The sequence below is a fragment of the Dendrobium catenatum genome, unplaced genomic scaffold, assembly GCF_001605985.2.
Source record: "Dendrobium catenatum unplaced genomic scaffold, ASM160598v2 fragScaff_scaffold_1070, whole genome shotgun sequence".
NCBI classification, from domain to species: domain Eukaryota; kingdom Viridiplantae; phylum Streptophyta; class Magnoliopsida; order Asparagales; family Orchidaceae; genus Dendrobium; species Dendrobium catenatum.
The window spans coordinates 177,915-192,187 of record NW_021319532.1 but is presented as its reverse complement, the minus strand read 5'-3'; the positions used below and the strand labels follow the sequence as shown (position 1 = coordinate 192,187).

At 36.2% G+C, this 14,273-nt stretch overlaps 1 protein-coding gene across 3 annotated transcripts; it reads left to right on the top strand.

Annotated features, from left to right (window-relative positions):
- The first annotated feature begins 225 nt into the window (after positions 1–225).
- On the top strand, positions 226–14,009 carry LOC110103789. Of its 3 annotated transcripts, none has more exons than XM_028698355.1 (8): positions 226–323; positions 466–497; positions 620–752; positions 1,605–1,708; positions 10,486–10,657; positions 10,801–10,941; positions 11,031–11,244; positions 11,339–14,009. In XM_028698355.1, the coding sequence occupies exons 2-8, from the start codon at positions 466–468 to the stop codon at positions 13,396–13,398; spliced, it is 2,856 nt and encodes a 951-aa protein (XP_028554188.1). In that variant the 5' UTR covers positions 226–323; the 3' UTR covers positions 13,399–14,009. The 3 variants fall into 3 exon arrangements, with proteins under 3 accessions (XP_028554188.1, XP_020688291.2, XP_020688290.2); XM_020832632.2 differs by having other exon boundaries at positions 228–497; positions 11,339–13,134; positions 13,213–14,009; XM_020832631.2 differs by having other exon boundaries at positions 228–497.
- The last annotated feature ends 264 nt before the right edge of the window (positions 14,010–14,273 follow it).

Sequence of the window (14,273 nt, the reverse complement as noted above, 5' to 3'; positions counted from 1 at the left end):
TCATGAGAAAAAAAAATCTAAAAAATTATTGAATTTATTTGAGATTAATCTCAAAAGACGCGTGGACGGGTCACATAAATGATATAACTATAATACCCTTACGTTAACTGACAGCTGTTCTTATTCGAACCGCCGCCTTCCAGAATGGAAGGGTGTTTTGGTACTTTAATAAAAGTGCATTGTTTCGGTCTCCTGACCCTTTTATCTTCCCTCGGTAAGCTTAGGATTAATAGAGACCAAGTCATCGCCTTCGTGGGAGCCAGAAGTCTCCGAGCATCAGAGAGAGAGCCGAAGTTTCCGCTCAGTCGGCGTTGATTCTTCAGGTTGAAGTAAATCCACGCGGAGCTCAAGAAATTATATAGTCGAAAACCCTAGTTTTGATTATTTTTTCTCACATCGTCTTGATTTTGGATCGAATTGAATTGCGCTGGATTTTGGTTGAGATCTGAGGGCTTCGCTGCGCAGATGCTGTCCAAGAGCTTTAAATCGGGGAAATGGTAAGTACAGGATACTTGCTGGGTTGTTTTTTGATGGTTGTCGATGAGATGTGAATCAGACAATCAGTTTGTATTGGATTGATGTATTGTGTTATGTTTTGATATCTGGGATTGTTTGGCAGCAAGACGTCGTTGAAACTTGGGATATCTCGGATAAAGCTGTTAAAGAACAGAAGGGATATCCAAGTGAAACAATTGAGGCGGGAATTGGCTCAGCTTCTTGCGACCGGTCAGGAACAGACTGCGAGGATCCGGGTTAGTGTTGTTTGCTATTGTATTTTGTGCATGAAAAATATTAGGGGGTGTTTCTATTTCTCCTTGTGAACTTATTTGGAAATAAAAAAAATCGGATGAAGAGCTCCTGTTTTGAAATCCTGTAATGACCGTATATGCATGAATTTCAGTTAAGTTTCTATTGAAGGAAGGTTGTTTGGAGCAAATTTTGTGAATAAAGGTTATGGGAATCCTGCTTTTTTAAAAATATATATTCTGATTTGATGGGCAAATATTTTTGCTTTTTCAGCTTATTATTAAACTTGAGGTGCTAGATTATTTATTTATTTATTTGAGTTGTTTATCCTGCAACTCTCTGTTAGTTGCAGGCCCCAATAATCCTGGATGCAGATTTATTTACTAAGTTTTGTCGTTTAGATTGCATTATTACAGCATGGGAACTATTGTGAATCTAATCATAAACTAGGGGAAGTGTCAAGAGAGCTCAGCGTTTTAGCACATCCTATGTTTTTTTCCGGTAAAAATAAAATGCCTGCTTCATGAAAAGTAATTCCTAAGCATTTACTGTCTTAAATATAGAATATTACGTTGTTGACACCGATCTAACAACCTATGTTATTTTGATTAATTGTTGGAAAGCTTTGGGCCATTTAGCAATTGCCAATTTTCATGCTCTGGTATCCTTTTGTATGCAAACCATGACTTTTAACCACTTGTTATGTGCATAGCAGCATAGATTCCTTTGACATTTTTGGAGCTAGATATTATCTTTTTTACTTTTTCTTTTGTGAAGTGTTAGAAGTAATATTAATTGTCGAATCATGTTTTTCTTTGCACTGATCCCTATAACATTTGAGATTGTCTTTTTTCCAGGTTGAACATGTGATAAGGGAAGAGAAGACCATGTCGGCATATGATCTTATTGAGATATATTGTGAACTAATTGTGGCACGAATGCCCATTATTGAGTCTCAAAAGTATGTTATGACTGAAACTTATTACCTTATACCTTCTTGTACTTTTTACTTTTTACTTTTAACACCTTGGCATAGAAACTCCTATTGGGTGATGTTAAATGTTAATAGTTTTTGTTTTGGGAAATTTTGTGTTGTCTTGCTTCCCTATTTGAATTTTATATCTTAGGAAGCTTTTTGGAATTCTTGATTATTCACTTTATAAATATAATCTATGTAAGCATGAATTGTGTTTCAAATTTGTTCATTAATGAATTTACAACTAGAGTGCCTCTGACCAAACCATGGGATCATGTTTGGTGTCATTTTTTTAAACTTTTGGGTTTGCTCTATCCTAATTTGCAACATTATTTTTAATCATTTATTTTGAATTATGGAGGTCAACCTTAGAGTCTAAAGGTTTTTGTTTGGGTAGATCTAAAATTGAATACATGAAGTGTAATTTTAGTATTAATAGATCTAGTGGAGGGATTGTGACTATGGGCGATCAATTCATTAAAAATAGTACACATTTTAGATATGTCTGGTCTATTGTTCAAGCGATAGTGAAATAGATGGGGATATTATTAGTATAATTCAAGTTGGGTGGTTGAAGTGGAGGAATGCATTGGGGTTGTTTGTGATAGTAAAGTACCCCCTCAAACTTAAGGGAAAATTTTATAAGATGATGATTAATGCTTTATGAAACATAATGTTGTCCATTAAAAATAAGCATAAAATTAAATTAAGTGTTGTAGAGATGATGATGCTCAGGTGGATGAGTGGCTTTACACTTAGAGACAGATTGTGAAATGAGTATATATGTGAAAAGGTTGGAGTAGCTCCAATGGTAGATAAGGTTAGAGAGAGCCACCTTAGATGGTTTGGTCACATTGACCTTCCAATGATCATATTAGGAGAGTAGATTTATTAAATTTGTCCTATGTTAAGAAAGACAGTGGTAGATCTAAAAAGACTTAGTAGGATAAAAGGCTTGATTGTTTTGTTGTTGTTGTTATTTAAGTAAAAAATAAATCTTTTGTATTGCCTCCATAGATATTCCACTTGTGAATCTACATTATTCTTTCTCATACCTTAAAATTGATAATATGCATGGTTGAGAAAGTTTATCTGCACATGTATGATTAATATTTAGGGTAATTTACTCCTGATTACCTGAAGTTAAGAGCTTCTTCACGTTGGTCTATATTTTTTCAAACTTTGCAGTTGTCCCTAATGCATTTTCGTATATCACTTAGATCCTTAAATGCAGTTCCTACTCTTTTAAGTGGCACCTATCAGTTATCATATGTTAAACATAGCTGTCAAATAGGGTTAGATGAATGTTGGATATTTCCAGTTAAAAAAAAAATGCAATACTAGTTTATAAAACGTCAACTTCTCATTTCTCACTCATTTAACCACAAAGTCTTCAATATTTCACGTGGGTCACTAATTTCATCAACAACTTCCTCCTGTATAGAAGACCGAAGTAGCACTACCAACTTTTCTTCTCCTTCACTTTTGAGCTTCAAGAACAGGTTTGGCCATTGCAAAAATGAACATATTAAATAATTGTTGCCAGCCAATCTTTCTTTTACATGTGGTAACATTCTCTGTGGATTCCAGTGGTGTGCACCTTATGGATTCAATCTAACTTCTGATATTCTCAATACAAACTCTACTTGCAAAGGTTAAGTCAAAGAACACATAGAAATGTTAAAAATTCTGTGAGAACTGAAAGCTGGAATAGATTAGTTGAAGAAGAACTTAGCTGATTTGTAGAAGTGATATAAAAAAGATATCATAATTATAATTTTTTTTAATATCATTTGATATGAAGCTTTATTGCTATAGTTTTCATGAAGAAAATTATTCAATTATAGAAATTTGATTTACTCATTGGGTCATTGTAGTAAGCTTATTAAAGCAACCTAATAATAAAACACTTGGATTGTTAGCGAACATTAAATTACATGACAATTAGAACATAGTTGAAACATAGAGTTTCAACAATATAACATAAAAAAGCAGTTGTAAAACAACATTGAAACCCACTCAAACCTTCTTGGAAAAAACGCTAGCCTTGCACCATAAGAACCTATATATTTGAGTCATACTCTCTTCAAACGGTGAGGAAGGTGTGTCATTATTGTGCTTTGTAGCCAATTATTTCACTCTTCTAGGTTCATCTCACTGATCAATTACTTCTAATCCCTACACGCTAAGAAATTGATATTTATCAATATATGCAAAAAGATAAATTTTTTAGCTTTACCTTATTGTTCATCCTTTTACTAATGTCAAAGGGGGCACTTTGGCAGTCTTCTTTTTTTGTCCTAACCGACCATGCGTTGCAAGTTCACTCATCCCTCTTATTTTTCTTTTTTCTATCTTATTCCCTCTTGAATTCCCGTGTAATTATATTATCACCTTTTATAAGCATCATATTCCTTACATCAGGAATTACATGTATAAGCCCACGTGTAAGCATCTATCTTAAAGTTACTATAACATTGTAGTTTTGGGTCATCTTGTTGCATGAAATACACAGTGAAGCTTTTTATGAAAGTGGTGATCCCATCAAATATTTCAAACAAAAACAGCAATAACATCAAGCTTTCATCCCACTACATGGGGTCGACAATATAAAATCTTTTTTTCCCCATTATGTCCTATTAAGAGTCAAATTCTCATTCAAATCTAAGAAAAAAGTCATTTCTAATACTTTCTAACAAATTATTTTTATGTCTACCTCTACCTTTCTTAACATAGGCCAAATCTAAACATCTACTTTCCTAACCGGGTCATCAGAAGTTTGACGTTTTATATGACCAAAATATCTAAGGCGACTCTCTCTATTCTTATCTGTCACTGGAGCTACTCTAACATTTTCACGTATATACTCATTACGCATTTGTCTCTAAGAGTAAAGTCACTCAGCCATCTGAGCATCCTCATCTCAACAACACTTAACTTAATTTTATGCTTTTCTATTAATGATAAACATTCTGCGCCATAAAGCATTGCAAATCTCAGTACCATCTTATAGAATTTTCCCTTAAGTTTGAGTGTTGATTTTCTATCACATAATAAACTCTATACATTTCTCCACTTTAACCATTTAACTTGATTTATACTAATAATATCCTGATAGGAAACACTTGAGAATTTCTAGTAAAACCTATCAATAGGGATGTAAAACAACAAAATGCTATAAGCAGCCCCTATGTCAACAAAATAGTAATTTTTATTTAAGTAGTCAAACTAACGGAAGAAATAAAGCAAGATACAATTAATCCTCTATTCAAGACTCAAGAGGAGGATCTATCCCTCCCAAATCTCTAGATGCCTCTAGAGCTCAAAAAATTAAACCTAAGAGATCTCAAATTGCAGCCAAATTCAAGATGAAACCCTAACCCTTACAAAAGAAACTATTTAAAGCAAAGAATATTACAAAATCCCTAAGCAGCCCCTAATTCAAATTTTCCCTCCCAAAATAATATTTAATTGAGTTGTTTCCTCCCAAAATAATATTTAATTGAGTTGTTCTCTCCCAAAATATTATTTAATTTAGTTGTTCCCTCCAAAGCAATATTTAATTGAATCCCCTAATTTAAATTGGACCGGTCTAACAACTTCTCTCCCAAAGATCCACCTTGTCCTCAAGGTGGAAGTATGGGACGTAGTTGATAGCTTTATTCAGCTACTCTGTTAATGGTCATGCTATCGTCCACTAGAACCAAGCTAAAGCTTTCATTTCTAGACATAGTGATGAGGACATCGGAAGATCAAAGGCTACGATCTGGAGTTTATTTTATTTTTTGACGTGTCTTATGTACTATTTTATTTTATATTTATGTTTTTCTCATTTTACCCCTAGGGGTGGTCATGTGGTGTTGTAGCCCAAATGACATTTTAGTCTTTGTTTCTTTTCTTTTCATGAGGCCTATTTATGGGCTAGCTCTCTTGTCTTTTGGATGATGATTGATTAATAAAATTCTAAGTTTTCTTTGTCTCTCTCAATGTTGAGTGTTTGAGAGAAGAAAGAAAACCCAAGGTGTGGGCAATCGTAATACCTGTCAACCTTATGTACTATTTTATTTTATATTTTTGTTTTTCTCATTTTACCCCTAGGGGTGGTCATGTGGTGTTGTAGCCCGAATGACATTTTAGTCTTTGTTTCTTTTCTTTTCATGAGGCTTATTTATGGGCTAGCTCTCTTGTCTTTTGGATGATGATTGATTAATAAATTCTAAGTTTTCTTTGTCTCTCTCAATGTTGAGTGTTTGGGAGAAGAAAGAAAACCCAAGGTGTGGGCAATCGTAATACCTATCAACCTTTGGAAGGGTCCAAGGTTAGAGGCTCTACTTTTTGTTCCTCGCATCTACTCCGTCCTCTTCTCCCCCCCCCCCCCCCCCCCCCCAAGCTCCACCGACCACATGATTTCCCTCTCCTTGAATGATGAATTAACTCTTCATTAATACTTGCCTAAAATAACCTAAGTGATTTGGGAAATTAATCTCAACAATTTGAAATTCAAATTTTAAATTTCAAATAGTTTATTAAATTACAAAGCCATATTAGGCAAATCTTGACTCTAATCCCAATTTAATTTTAAATTGGGTTGGAATGATTTATCTCATCCCAAACTCCACTTCCCTCCAAAACTCCCCTTCCTTCCTAATTTGGATTATTTTTAATTTAGAAAGAAATTCAAGTTCAAATTAATCAAGTTTGAATTTCAAATCTTTCATAATTAATTACACCATATTTGAAAACCCCCTTCATTCAATCAATTAATCGATATTGAAATAAATTGATTAATTGCCCTATAACTCACATACATTAAACTTGGACACCTTTTTCTCCCCTCTCTCATGGCTGGCCCCTTCCAATCTCTTTCCTATCTAATTAAAGCTCTCAATCAAGCCTCCAATCAACCCATTAATGCTCACTTAATCAGTCGGACCCTCCTAATCTCCATTACTCCCAAATTCCGATTTGGAAATTCTTAAACGTTCAATCTAACCGCCCCTCTTTAATTCCCTTCACGGTATCTTCAAAATTGCTGGTTTCCTGCTTACTGTATCTCTACTCCAGCAATTGTACATACTGTTTTGTACCCAGTGCATTCCCAAATTGAAGTCCAAAGCTTCCAACGTCAAACAACAGCAAGTCCAAGCTTTCTTGATTGCTATATAGTGCTGTCCAGAACTTTCTGAAGCATTAAAACTGCTTACTAGCAGTCTTGGTGAGTTCTCCCTCTGCTGACTTGCTGCCCACAAGTCCAAGTTGCTGCCCAATAGCGTCCGGAAGACTCGTAGTCGCTGTCTATTACCCTCAATCGCCCACTATGACCACACCGGAGCTTCGTACCTTCAACCTTAGGTAAACTCCTTTTCTCCAAGTCATATATCTTCCTAGTTTACTTTCCAATTGTGGTTATATTTTGATTCACAAAAGATCATGCCAATTCTCCTTTGCTAAAACTTGTAAGCTAGAGAGTTGAATGAGGGATCCTTGCATAGTAGCTAATCTTATTGTTAATCTAGGGATCTCTTGTTGAAAACCATTAATGTATGAAACGTTAGATTATTTGGTTGTTTAACGGTCTTAACTCCTATGCATGTGATTTAGCCTAAGCTTGTTCTACCACTCTTGTGTTTTATCTCGTCGTTAAAATAGTTATAAAGATATAATTATTGTGGTCTCTAAAATTAAGCGTGCAAATTCCTTAACCTAATCATCCTTGCATGTATGTTCGATATCACATAGCCATGCACCGTAAACTTCACCTCCTCAGTTAACCCAATCACCATGAAATACATCTCCATCCGGTACACCCACCCATAAACATCCTCCCTTTTAAATATTAGCATTTCCTACTTCCTCACCCTAGGATCACTACCACTCAAATAGCTTCTTCCTTCTCCAGCATAGCGGTTTTCGTGATCCCTCCATATTTCCCTCATGTATTGTGGGTGGGAATCCCACCTTCCTTCCCTTCACCTCACATGACCTGATCCCCATGGTTCGGCCCATTCCACTCCTTTAGTCGTCCTCTTCCCTTGCCAAAAGACCTCCCCTAGGAGTCGGCCACGCCACCACCTTCACCACGAAATGCCCTTTTTGTTGTCCCCCATCCGATAACCCTATTTTACCACTTTTTGGAGCCCTAGGAGGTGACTCTTAACCCCCTACTTCTCCAATGAGTGGCTCCCCTTGCCCAAAATTTCTCTCATAGTGGTCGGCCGCCCTACCGCTTCCACCAAAAAATTTCATCTTTGTTGTCCCCTCATCCAGAGACCCTGATCCACTCTTTATCTGAGTCACAGGAGGTGGCTCTTGATGAAAGAAACTCCCCTTGTCAAACTCCTCTTGCTTCGCTTCGGCCAAGGGAATCCCGGTCAAATCTTGGTTAGGGCTAGCATCGGATCCACTCTTGAAGTTTTTGTTTGCATTTCCAAGAGCATTCTTAACATCTCCTCCACCCTTCTAAATTGGTTTTCCATATATGAAAATCTTTCTTTCATGGTAGAGAACTTCTCCACGCCGGTTTTGAATTGCTCCTTCTCGCCTTCCAGCGCCTCCATCTTCTTTTCTGTCATTAATTAGATCTAGGCTCCAATTGCAAAAACAGCGGAGATATTATATTTTTCCGCCCAAGAAAGCGCTCTGATACCAATTTGATAGGAAACACTTGAAGATTTCAAGTAAAACCTATCAATAGAGACGAAAAAATAGCAAAATGCTCCACAAATCCCATGAGAAAATCAACAAAATAGTAAATTTTATTGAAAAAATAACAGAATAAAGAAAGCAATATACAATTAATCCTCTATTCGAGAGGAGGATCTATATCTCCCAAATCTCTAGACGCCTCTAGAGCCCAAAAAAACTAAACCTAAGAGATTTCAAATTTCAGTCAAATTTAAGATGAAATCCTAACCCTTATAAGAGAAACTATTTAAAGCAAAGAATATTACAAAATCCCTAAACAACCCCTAATTCAAATTTTCCCTCCCAGAGCAATATTTAATTGAGTTGTTATCTCCCAAAACAATACTAATTGAGTTGTTCCCTCCCAAAATAATATTTTATTGAGTTGTTCCCTCTCAAAGCTTTATTTAATTGAGTTGTTCCCTCCAAAGCAATATTTAATTGAATCCCCTAATTCAAATTGGGCCGGTCCAACATATCCCCTATATTTCATCATCACCATTAAATATCTCAAAAGTAGACTAAAAATGTGCGCTCCTTGACAATGGCTTGAAAATTTTCTTGACTGCCAGGGGCTAACGGGGGATCTTGATATGTCTTCTTTTTGTATCCGAAATGACCTCGTGATACTAGTCATTGTGTTTGATCTGCATATAACTTATCATCAATATATAACTCTTCATCACCCCTCTTATTTACTTTGCTCTAACTGATTTCTTCATGAATTTTGGTGCAATTAGTTCATCAACTTCTTTACGCATCATGCTCCTTGCATCAGGAATTTCATGTATAATTCTTTTATATGTCCCTTGTGAAAACATCTATCTTAAAGTTGCTATGAAAATATTATTATGGGTCATTTTATGCAATGCACAACAAAGCATTATTTAAGGGGTCCCACAAATATCCCAGTTCTGCACTCACAACCTTGCATTTACCCAAAAAAAGTAAGATTATAAATATGTACCCCTTGTCAATGGCTTGATTTTTTTTTTTTTTAATTTCTTGGGACCACTCTTTCACATGTTATCTCTATTGTGCTTTTCTGGAATCAGTTCATCTTCCTTATTTCTTTGTTACTTGTATTGCTGAATCTTCCTTTTAGGTTCAATCTCAAGTTTTCTAGTAAGGTTCTTATGTGTTTCTCTCTATCTTTTCTAAGCCAATGTTAAAACATTCAACCAGATTATTCTCAACTTGATTTGCTGTGATATTTACATCAAAGAAATGCTATGCTATAAATTCTTTGCTTCTATTGAGATGTGTCAACCACTGATATTCCTTGTTAGCTTTGAGATAACCCATCTCTCTATCAAACATATAGGTCGTGTAAGCTTTAGCTGCATTCTAATACTTCTTCCTCAATTCTGGTTCAGAACCATTCTAAGGGGAACTCAGATCAAGTTCTCTGTTATTTTGTGTCAATTAGGTCCTCCAGCTTGTCTTATAAGTGAAATTTATTTTAGGAATTTGGAGATTTCTATCCTTTAATTCACAGGAGACCCCCATTGAAGCACATAATCAAAGGGATCCAATTTTAGGTTTTTAAAACAAGGATTATTGTAAAGTATCCTCTTGATCTCAAGGACCTGGGTGCAATTTACCTTAATAGTTTTTTATGACCTCATATTACAATGATCCCTTTGCAAGCATATAGTTTCATCAGTACTATCTTCCCTTTGTATTTTCAATGCTTTTTCTCATACTTCTTGATAAGTGGTGCAGGAGTCAAAATCATTCTGTGCATGTTATGACTTATTTAAAAGTTTCGAATTATGACAGTAATAGTTCCTAAAAATGCTTCAAAGCACAGGCAATCTTATCCTTCAAGATTGTTTTATGTAGAAAACAAAAGCAAAACCAAGTCATCTTTTGAATTGCATAGTGTGAAGAAACATGCCTTCTTTCTTGGGCTTCGTAGAACTTGAGCTTACAACTATGTCATGCCTTTTCAGGAAGATGGATAGCTATTTTTTGCCGGGTTTACATCATGAAGCAAATTCTTACTGGTTGTGCACAGCATGCTATGCATTATGCCCCTTTTCATCTTTTTAGAACTGATTTTACAAAACTTACAGGAGCTGTCCCATTGATCTAAAGGAAGCAATATCTAGTGTGATATTTGCATCCCCAAGGTGTGCAGATATACCAGAACTTATGGATGCACGTAAACAGTTTGTGGCGAAGTATGGGAAAGAGTTTGCCACATCAGCACTTGAACTTCGACCAGATTGTGGTGTTAACCGAATGGTAAGTTCTAGTTGAATCAAATTATTTTTATTTTTGTTATTCCAATGATGAGCTTTCTCTAGTTAATAAATTTATTTGGCCCCCGTTTGAATCTGTTATTGTTTTCTATTGGTTGTTCAATATTTTGCCTTCTCTAAATGTAGATTGTTGAGAAATTATCAGCAAAAACACCTGACACAGAGACGAAAACGAAGATATTAACTGCAATTGCTAAAGAGCATGATGTCAAATGGGATCCAAAGGCATTTGATGAGAAACTTCAGAAACCTAAGGAGGACCTCTTGGTTTGCATTGCTGATTCAGACTTCAATCTATTTATTAGTTTTATGCATTAGCTTGTAAAAATTGAAGTGTTTTATTTTCTATTTTGTAGAATGGTTCCAGCAGTTTTGTTGGTGCCAACAAGACGTCAATGGAGCCCTTAAATATCAAATTGCCTCCAAATGTCAGCCAGGCTGAATCGGCCTCAAAAGTTTATCAAAGTGAAATACCAAGCAAACCAACTAGTTTTGACTCCTCCTCACATTCTAACTTGAGATCAACCCGTCTTGTACCACCACCTGCTTCGAATGATTCCAGGGAATCAGGTGAAGTAGAAACTATTTCCCTATTGGTTACTACAAAGTAATGGCTATTACTAGTTCGTTTGAGGTTTGATGGTTTTACTGTTCTTGTTAACAGATTGGAAAGCCGGGGTGCCGGAAGTAAGGGATTCATATCGAACAGAGGACATCGCTTCCTTCAAACATCCAACTTGGAAAATGGAATTTAATGATGCAGCCTCCGCTGCTCAGGTGGCTGCGGAATCTGCAGAGAGGGCTAGCATAGCTGCTAGAGCTGCTGTTGAACTTGCAAGTCGAGGGAACATTTCCAGACATAACTCTAACGAGCCAAATGTATCATCTTTGCATAGTAACAGAGATGAAACGCCAAAGAGAGCAGTAAGCTCAAAGCTTAAAGACGAACACAATGAATCTGTAAATATGGAATATGATCAAGTCAAAGGCTTCGAAGGGATGAAAGAGGACATGCGTAAGCTTCCCAGAGATGATTTGGAAGAAGAAATTTCAGATCATAGCAGAACCTCTGATGAGGTCATGGAGTATAGTTCTCAAATGGACAATGTGAGGACATTTGATAGTGTTCGGAGAAGTTTTTCTAGGATGGAAATGGGAAATAAAAAGAAGAACGACGAAGGTGCATTTGTTGAAAAAAATGCAGAAGTGAACTATGATAGATCAGCTTCTGCTAGTTTTATGGTACCTACCTTTGACGATGAAGCCAATTGGGTTCCATCCATTGGCATGCACGAATCTGTTAATCATGATAATCTGACGCATAACACACCTGAAATAGATGCTGGAGAAAGGCTTTTCAGATATGACAGTAAGGAATATGTTCCCGACGACTATCCTGCTGCTGTTTTTGATGAATATGATCCTGAATCAATTGATGCTAAAGATAACTTGTTCGATTCATTTCATGAAAAACAGAATGGTCAATCCCCTATCTTCGCTCCCAGCAACAGTTCTATAAATTCCAATATTTTCAGTGGGTCTCGCCATGAAACTCATCCTGTTACTGTGGAAAAGGTTCCATCATCAAAATTTGATTATTCTGATGGTCTTTCTTCAGAAAGTGACGATGACACTAGCAGTTCCCAGCAGAATCGAACTGCCCAGAATAGTAATTTGTTCCATGAAAAAAGTGGCTTGGGCGGAGACGACTCTCATCCTCGAGAAGAGTTGCAGCCTTTGAGCTCGACAAAAGCTAAAACACCGTTGGAAGCTGAAGTAAAGAATCACCTTGAAGTGTCTTCCTCTTCTGTAGGTGTCAAAGATCCTGAAATGCCAGAAGAACTTCCAAGTGGAGGCGAATTCGGTCTGAATTTTGGAAGATTAACTGGTGGGCTAAGAAACCGAGGTTACAACCATCCACCTTATACAGCAAGCTCTGTGTTCGATTCTTCTGTGCCTTCATTAGAGATCTCAGGCAGTGCTATCTCCAATACTACGCACATTATTTCTCCATGGGAGAAGCCCTCCACAAGCTCCCTGATGGAAGACGACCCATCAAATCCAATAATGCCATTAGCTTCCACTAATCCAAAATCCGACGAAGCTAAAGGATCTCTGTCAGAAGAATACACCAAGAACAAAATCTTCAACACAGATAAATCATTTGGTGTAAAGCATTCTGTTTCCAATCACGAAAAGAGTAGAGGATATAGAGGGGGTGATCCAAACCCATCAGCGCAGGTTCCCCAAATTTCTGAAGTTTTAAACGAGAAGATCTATAGTGATAAACCGCGAGCCAAGGCCTACAAGGAACTGAGCTCCCGAATGTCAAAGACAGACATCGATTCTGATATTGATGTCGAAGAGAGAGATTCAAAGGTTAACACGGAGGGTCAAGGAAATGCGAGTTCCAGTACAACATTCAAATTATCTCGTCGGACAAAAGATTTTACGCCGAAGGTTCGAACTAATCTTCCTAGATCTACTAAGTATTCTGATATGTCGAACTCTGAAACTGAAAACTTCTCTTCTGGACAGAGCTCTGCAACAGAACCCCTTTCTCAGATTGTCGATAAACAGAATCGAAATAAGCCATCAGATTCTGGTTGCGGGACAAAATCACAAGAAACTGCTCCACAGAAAGCCTCTCATGTTCATCCAAAACTTCCTGATTATGAAACCTTTGCTGCTCATTTTCAATCATTAAGGGCAAATCGACGTTAAACAACAGACATTTTGGTTCACATTTGTCTACTAAGCCTCTGTTATTGGGGAAATTATTAGGTGCGGACACCGCACCTACGTCCGGATGCTTAAGCTCTGCCTACGTTCTGCGTATTTACTGAGTATACACTGCCTATTGCAGTTAATAAGCAGCAAATATTTAGTTGTGAGGATTTGCTGATTATTTGTTGTGTATCTACAAATATGCAGAGTGTAACATAGTGTAAGCAGAATATACGCACAATATAAGCAGAGTGTACTTAGAGCGTACGCAGTGCATCCAATAATCCAGACGCATCTCTAGGTTAATAATTTCCCCCGTTATTGTGCTCTCGAAATATCTCACTAAAGTTTATATGTACATAAGCCATTTTCTTGGTTCATAAGATATGTATTACATTTATTTCGGTTTTTTTTTTGTTCATTTTGATACAGTCCTTAATTATGCCTTGTGGTTATGGAGAATAATGGAGCATTCATGTCGATGTAATAATGATGTTCATTGCTTGTATTAATAGCTGACAATTATATAGAGCAGAACTGACTGTAGATGTATTTTGTCAGTGTATTGTTTGGGGCTGATTTATTCAATAGATAGTTAATTCACTTAATTGTGCTCTCTGTAGAGGATTCTCTATTTTTTTCTTTTTATTATTCATGTATAACGTTCAGTGTTTTGCAATCATTCGCAAAATTAAGGCTTTTTTAATGATTTTAAAAACAGTTTTTTAATTAAAAATTAAATTTTTATACTAAAAAACTGTTTTAATAAGCGGTTAATCCAATTGAAGACTAAATCAATTTGAATTACAATTTGTTCGAGGTAGTTTTTTATTAAGTTATTTTTTAGATTAGAATCATAATTTTTGCTTGAT